Source organism: Zophobas morio, unplaced genomic scaffold (assembly GCF_036711695.1).
Source record: "Zophobas morio isolate AGI-343-1 ecotype UQ-CSIRO unplaced genomic scaffold, CSIRO_AGI_Zmor_V1 ptg000058l, whole genome shotgun sequence".
Lineage (NCBI taxonomy): Eukaryota > Metazoa > Arthropoda > Insecta > Coleoptera > Tenebrionidae > Zophobas > Zophobas morio.
The window spans coordinates 7,067,315-7,075,957 of record NW_026972163.1 but is presented as its reverse complement, the minus strand read 5'-3'; the positions used below and the strand labels follow the sequence as shown (position 1 = coordinate 7,075,957).

The 8,643-nt window shown below is 33.8% G+C and overlaps 1 protein-coding gene across 1 annotated transcript; it reads left to right on the top strand.

The window, feature by feature from the left end:
* Positions 1-202: 202 nt before the first annotated feature.
* LOC135143251 (uncharacterized) lies at positions 203-2,119 on the top strand. The gene is made up of 4 exons (XM_064075130.1): positions 203-251; positions 1,596-1,857; positions 1,957-1,980; positions 2,050-2,119. The coding sequence occupies exons 1-4, from the start codon at positions 203-205 to the stop codon at positions 2,117-2,119; spliced, it is 405 nt and encodes a 134-aa protein (XP_063931200.1).
* The last annotated feature ends 6,524 nt before the right edge of the window (positions 2,120-8,643 follow it).

The window sequence follows — 8,643 nt, the reverse complement described above, 5'->3', positions numbered from 1 at the left end:
AATATAGAACATCATATAAAAACTAGATGATACGACGTTCAGTGATACATTAAATTTGAAAAAAACAGAAAGTGAAATATACCTACGACTGTATTATCACAGTAACACAGTACATAATACTTATCTTTCTATTTGCGTTATTTTTAATGTGAGATTTAACATAGTGTCATATCGCTCTATTTAGACCCATTATTCACCCGGAATGACCGACATTCAGGCAAGACTTCTACCATTACGGGTACTAAGACCAAGTAATGATATGCATTGAATATTAGCTTAATAAAAAGTTTTTGAGATCTTAGGATTACAGAATACAAATTCGTCTGCTATTATTGTCTAATCTCTCCCCATCCCTAAGGGCCTAGCGTAACTACCGATCATTTATCCGCGCATCACTTGAAAGGTCACCTACATTACTCTCACCTACTGGTGCTAACCTATTGTGACTGACATGATCAGACTATTCGAGAAACTTACAATATGTATATGTCATATATATTTAAAATGCACCGCAATAAAGTAAAAATTTTAATTAGAAATGCTCACAAAATTATTTACGACGTTTTACAGAAGAAATAAAAAAAAATTGAGAGGTGTCAAGGAACACCCGGATGGAACGAAGTTCCTTTCGATTAGTTAGTGAAGGAATTGTAATAAAATTTTATTTCTTTTAATTATAATAATAATTTTTTTATTATTAACAAATATAATCTTATCTATATATATAAAAATGGATGTTGGTATATATATCTGTGATCGATAGACTCCGAAATCGTTTGACCGATCACCATGAAATTTGGCACATGTAAGTGGTTTTTCATAGAGAAGGTTTTTGTGGTATCCGCTTTGCTGTAACTAGCCACTAGATGGCGCTACAGCACATCAACTTCTACACCGTTCAACCGATTCTCATAAAAATTGGTACACGTTGGCATTTGACTATGGAGAATATTTTCGCCCTATCCATTTTGCTGTAACTCGCCACTAGATGGCGCTGCAACACATCAACTTCTGTACCAATCAACCGATCCTCATGAAAATTGATATACGTTGGTATTTGACCATGGAGAATATTTTCGCGTTATCGATTTTGCTGTAACTTGCCACTAGATGGCACTGCAGCACATCAACCTCTCTGTTAAAGTATTATGAACTTAGAGAATCAGCGGCACCCATATATCTAATACTACTATATTGCTATCACTGCTATCAGGCTTCAAAAGAGTCCGAAAACACAACGGCAGAGCAATATATCGGACCTCTTTGTCTCTCTATAGTACCAAACAGTACTGCTCATATACTCGTACTTGCTTGATTTTTAGTCGATAACGTGACTAGATGTGTTTTGACATTTCATACGTTCGCTTCTATTTTGTGTACGTGCGCACAGACCCTCGGTACTTTTCTAGACAGAAAACAATATCTTCCGTCTCCCTTTGTCCGTGAACACCGTTTCTATGTTACTTCTGAAGAGTTAGCAAGTATTAGATCTATGGCGGCATCAATGACAGCATTGTTTTCGTTGGTATTACAACAAAAATCGTATTGACCGCAAAATAAAATCATTAGTGATGTTCACTGTCTACAATCCTCAGTAATAACAAAGAGTGAATTACTAGAGATTATTGAAAATGCCATCCAAAAAATCAAACTGATTCCGCGCATTCCAATGGTTCCTACTGATTTGCCCTTTACATTCAAACGACTACAGTTTCCTGTGCGTCTTGCTTTCGCGATGGCAATCAACAAAGCCCAAGGGCAGTCTTTGCGCGTTGCCGGATTAAATTTAGGAAATCCATGTTTTTCGCATGGTCAACTGTATGTTGCTTGCTCCAGAGTAGGAATTCCAAAAACTCTGTACGTCTATACACCAAATCGAAAAACCAAAAATATTGTTTACCCACTAGCGTTACGATAGATGTTAGTATTGATTAAAATGTGTTCAAGTTGTTTCAGTTTTAGTGGACCAAAAGCTATAAGGTTATATGGCCATCATAAAATCATCCCATTGTGTCGAAGTTAAGTTGTTTACAATAGAAAAGGTTTTAGGGTCGTAAATAACGTGTCCAATGGAGCTCGACCGGCGGTTGTGGTTTCGTTCAGGGGCGGCTTTCACTAAATATGTAAATCCACCACTCCACTATTTCTTTACTACCTGCAGCCGCTGAGGGTTCCGAAATCACCACTCGCTTTGAAAGCCGGCCCTGTTAAATATGAGCAAGAAATGTTGAGAAGACGATTTATTGCCAACCGGTAAGCTTAGTGCGAACCACACAAAGGGGGTACTTATTTGCGGTCAACTACTTTTATAATGGTCATATAACCTTATACCTTTTGGACTAGCATATACTATAGCGAATACAATAGTCAAAAATTTTATTCATTCACGTGAATTACTAATACAAAAATGTGTACATTGTGTATACTAATGAAAATAAATGGAATAGCATCAATATGAGTTATCTTATTATTCAGTTTTCTACAACGCATTCTGCGCTCCAGACCATACATTTATATCCACATATATACAAAGTAAATATATACACAAGCAGGACAACGTCTGCCGGGTTCCGCTAGTATAATATCTATAAACTTAATCAATAGGCTCAATTTTAGAAATAATTGGCTTGTGGTAACTGAAGTAGGAAACATAAATTTGGGATTCTATTTTATTTAAATGTCTTGAAAAAACTGCATCGATGGTACTACTATATTTTGTTGTTGATTCTGCCGGATTATTGTTGATTCTTAAATCAAATTCTTCCTCTAGAAACTGTAGCAATGGTTTTGATTTTTCATTACTGAAGTTGATGTTAAAATCACCGCCCAAAATGAGTGGAAGTTTATCTAAATTTTTGTTGTATCTGCTAAGCGTTCGAGATACATCTTTAAAATACTCTAGCAGTGCTCGATGAATGAACTCCTGAATATCTATTAATTTGTTATTTGGTGAGACATATATGACTGCCATGATTAAGGTAACGCCGTTTTCCATTACACACTCTGCTGCACATAAATCTGCAACACTTGTACGTCTTACGTGCAAGTCCTGAATATTCTTCATAATGACCGACATATTTGGTGTTATAAAAAAAATACAAGATTGGTCGTATCATTTGTGTTGTGATATATCGCAACTCCACCTGAACGAACAAAATCACGTTTAAAGTGGGTTATACAATTAAAATTCGGTATATCACATTCTTCTTGATTGTTCAACCATGTCTCTGATAATAACAAAATGTTCGTTTTTTCTGTAACAGAGTCGATTAAATCAACTGAATGTTTACGAAGGCTTTGTATACAATGAAATACCTTTATCTTTAGTAATGAAAGAGACAGACAGAAACACGTGCACGCTGCCACGGCTTGCAGCGCGCGCAGAATGTGTCATTAGAACTTCTGGTCTAACTGTTCCGTCTAGCTCCCTTTCGCAACGCGCGATAAGGAACTTCGTTCCAATAAACACAATTTTGGGTTTTTATTAAAAACAAAGCGAAACAGCACGGAATACCCAATGTGATGAAATATAATGACAGCAATTTAACCTCACCAGAAGCTATAGTCAATGCGTTTGCTGAATCGTTTGTTAAATCATTCAAAAAGGATAATGACAGCAACTCTGTAGTATTTGAGGAAAACTTAAGTGGTCTAAATAAAAATATCTTATATGTTAAAAAAGTTGATTCCAGAGAAATTTGCATTTCGATTTAAAAACTTAAACCAACTTTAACAACTGGTCCAGATGCTATTCCCTCATTTTTCATTCGTGCTTGTGCGTCAGTTTTATGTGAACCGTTGTCTGTTATTTTTAATTTGACATTAAGAACATACACCTGTCCATAAGAAAAATAGCACAAATGACAAAACAAATTATCGTCCAATCACAATTATTAACAATTTTGCTAAAATATTTGAAATCTTGCTTCATTCTCGAATATGTAATCACGTTTTCACTTAATTGGCCTTAAATCAACATGGTTTTAGAAAGGGAAAGGCACCAACCACAAACTTATTTTTAAAAACACAGTTTATTTCAGACTATTTATATCATAGAATTTTGTTGCTTAAATTACAATCTTTTGGTTTCTCGAATGACTTGATTAATCACTTCACATCATATCTACATGAAAGATATCAGTATGTCTATTATCAAGACTTTTCCTCTAGCAAGTTCCTCAAACCTCGAGGGTGCCGCAAGGGTCTGTGTTGGTTCCATTACTATTCAATATCTACATAGATGATGTTGGACAACAATTTGATGTAGCGTATCTTAAGTATGCTGACGATCTCAAACTACTCTGCGAAGTAAAAACAGTAGATGACTGCGTGCGTCTTCAGAATAATCTAAACAGATTGTATAACTGGTCAGTCAGTAACGAACTCCTTCTAAACAAAGATAAATGTTTTGTTAAATCCTATTTCAGAAAGATAATTTTTTTAACCTACAACTACACAATTGATGATTCTATACTAGAATGACCAGAATACATCTGTGATCTTGGTGTCACCTTCGATAGAAAATTAAAGTTTGACAAACATATTGAGAATGTTTCAGCCTTTGCGTATAGGTCTCTAGGTCTCGTCATCCGTAACTCGAGGGCTATACAAGACAAAGAAGTTTTGTCACTTCTATTTTTCACTTATGTTCGTTCACGCCTAGAGTATTCATCGGTTGTGTGGAGTCCCATATATGTATGTATAATTGTCACACATTTCTACATTAGAAAAAATTCAACGCAGTTTCTTGAAGTTTTTAAGTTTCCAAACGATGTGTATCTCAAACGCTTTAAAATACAAAGTTTATTATGCCGCCGGAATATTGCCTCTCTTATGTTGTTGCACAACATTCTACATTCAGTAGTAGATTATGAAGATATTCTGAACCTTTTATACTTCAAAGTATGCGGAACTAACTTTATTAGATTTGGTTCAGTCTTAGAGGCACCACGACCAAAAACCAGTGGTACTAAAGCATCACTCCTCTATCAGATGATAAAAAAACTACAGCAAAACCTCTACATATCGGACACCTCTAATCAACGGATAATTTTCAAGAAACCGAAGGCGTGTTTAGCAAATGTAATGAAGTAAGCCTCCCAACAATGGATCCTCTCAACAGCGGACACTAACAATAAAATTTGGTACCATTTTAATAAATTTCATAGAAATTTAACTCTACACAACGTACAGATTTACTTATTATGAAGATTTTACCTGGTGAACAGCTCAGGTACTGTTAACGGATTAACTAATTTTGAGTACCGCCCGCGGTATCCTATTATGACATACTAATGGCTTTCTCGTTATTCCATTTAATTCATTGTAGGGTTTACCGGTTTTCCTAAAAACGAATTTTAAAATTTTATGTTAAATCCAGTGGCGGCTGGTGGGTCAAAATTTCGGGTCGGCTAAATACTTTGAGTCTACACCTTTGTGTTATATATTTTCGTAATGTATGGCCGCTACTCGTTAACCACTGACATTTTACGTTTCAGGATGTACAAAAACTTCTCGAATCTTTCGACCTCGACTTGTTAAAATAATTTTTTTATAGGAAATTGACAATGTCAGTTTGATTCCAAATACTATTAATCTTTAATTCTACTTGTTCTGCCTTATCATTAATTGAAAACCACCGAAAAAATTATTTTTACTGAGTTCCGCCTCGACCAGCGGCTACGGCTTGCCGACCCCGGACATCCACAATTAAATAATAATAATTAAATAATGACATGCAGTTAAAAATATAAAAAAAGTAATAATAAAAGTACCAACTGTTAACTATTTTCATTTACATTTAATTTTTTTGAAATGTACCTACCTATATGGCAAATTGTCAAATACCTTAATTGAATAATTAAAATGATTCAAAACATTAAATTCATTTCTGAAATATCTGAAAACGCTTAGATGCTAAAAATACAGAAAAACGCATTTATGTTTTAGCAAAGTTATGTGTACGAACGATAAAATTTTAGATAATTTAATGTAATTTTTTTCGTTATTATTCATACACAGGAATATAATAAAATATAGAAGTACTTTTTAATATAACTACATCTTCTATACTAAACGTACATCAAATTTTATTTCTTTTTTATTTTCTAATTTCAACGCTTACTAAGTATTTTAAAATGACTGGTACGGCGTGGCCGACCCTGCCGCCCCTGACCGGCCGCCCCTGGTTAAATTCTTTCAAATGATTGCCGGCGGCACTGTACCAGTACTTCATTATTTGCTTAAATTTTAAATCTTCTAGGTTTTTGGAATTCGATAAGCTTCTTATTGTTAGCTATGTTTCTGGCAAATATACTGCCTTTCAAAAAAAATGCAACCGAGAGTAGCAGTGAAAATACGTTCACTAGTTACTCTTCGGCGCCCACTGCCCCTACGACGTGCTCTGAGATCCTTATTTACCACGCCCTACATATTCGCTGCATATTCGTAAAATTGTCGAAGCATTTGGACCGATTCTTCATGCAATTTCACGGTACGACAAACCAGCCTCTCGCATACCGACAATTCTGCCTCTGTCAAAGGCGCCAATTTGTTCAAATTTAACATTTCTTCGCACCGGTGGCATTTTATTGCATAAAGAGACACAACTGACAGACAACCATAAAAACAAAATGTAAAGTTTATTTAAAAAAAATGATACAAATTTTTACTTCTTCGCCAAGAAAAACAAGAAAAATATTCCAAGGCGTGCGTTGTTTACCACCATTTTTGCGCGCCTAAATTTTAGGAATTATGTCTGAACTAACTTCGTAGGAAAGATGTTGACAGCTTGATTTTATAAATAATTCACAGTAGATAACAAAAGGAATAGTAAATTATTGGGCAGCGATTGTGATCCGTTATGAATACATCACTTAAAATAGGATTTTTGTTCTAAATTCTAAAATTGTTTTTCTTACAAAAACTCGAAAGACAGGTTAGAAGAAAGATCTGTCAAAGCGATTTGTTGCGCTGGTGCGGCGGTACAAGGATGAAAGTGAAATTGACATATACAGATTAAATGCATATAACAAAGATGAAGACATGGTGATCACACAAGGATAGCATAATTCCAAAAAGTCGGTTTTATTTTTAATTGAAACTAAAAGTGTTTACATCGTTTTTATTCGAACGTGTTTCCACCTATTGTTTATAAGATGAATCAGTGACTTCGCATCGAGGGTGGTTCTTGGGGGTTTTGCCCCATTCGATTTTTAATTTGTTTTTTCTATATTTCCACACTACTATAGCGTGTGATGCCGTGGGTAAAATTATTGCATATATTTTGAAATCACCATGTACTCTTTTTTTCTCGTTTGGAATGTAAAAATATGTAGAATTTCAGGTTTTCATAAAGCATCATTAAAATGTGTAATGAACTAATTATTAATTCAACTGTTAAATTTACATAACAAATTAAAACAATGATCGTGCCAAATTTGATTCATTAAAAAAAATGTATATTTAAAACTGCATACAGAAAGATTCAAAATTTTAAGTTATTATTACAAAAGTCATAGAATTAAATAATCTAAAATTCTGAAACTTTGAAGGTTCAATTAAATTTCTAACTAAATCAGTGGTAACATTTTAAATACCAGTATATACCAAAACAAAAAAAAAAGTACTTCAGAAATGTGAACTCGTATCACCTATTAAAGTACAAAAACGGATATTTCTCAGTATTAAAAAACAAATCTTATCATAGTCTGATTTTTTCACTGTGTCATTTAAGTAGTCTTGTTAAATGTGTTATCTGATTTATCTGTAAAAGTCGAACAGCTTGGCAATAAAAAATACGGCTCTGAAATAAACGACTCGACTTAATCATACTTAATCATAAGTAATCAAGGCACAGTACAAGTAAACTACTTTTTGATGAAAATTAAACAGTAATGGAGTACTTCCTGCTTGAGCACTCATAAAACGTAGTCACTTGAATGATAACTTCAACCAACTTTCACAAGGATTATTTTAAAAGGTTAAAATATTGGTCTTAATTTTATAATACCTGCAAGTGAAAATTATTAAAGAATTAGCTTTTATCGAAAATTGTAATTTATATGTATTTTGATGCCCAGAGAGCAGATTTTAGCGAGTAAACCGGCAAACCGTCAGAGCAATAGCGCCTTGAAGTTATTAACCTTCACATTTAATCGATTTCACTTAGTGCAGTGCAATACTAATAATAACAATACTGTATTGTATATTTAAATTTTCGGGAAAACGTAGTGAGCCGTTCTTGATTTAATCAGTAAAATATATTGCCCCATTCATTAATTTTTTTTGTCACCTGTACCTATAAATAATTTTTTCTACTCCCACTATTGTAAATAGCTAATTTTGTACAATCTAGTCACTGTGTAAATGATTCTTTACGCACAGTTGTGTGTAATGGCTGTGTGTAAGGAATAGGGAACTATTTGTTTTACTAAAAATATGTTGGCAGTACAACTCACCTTCTTATACCATTTACAGCGATAATATGAAAATGTTTTTTATTTTCAAGATAAATCTAGTTAAGAATTATATTCTACATATACTATCCTTCTTTTTTGTATTAAATTAATCCTTTATTTATCTGCAAATAGGAACTTTTTTCTTTAGTATATGCGTAGTGGCAGGCATGCACGTTTGACTTTT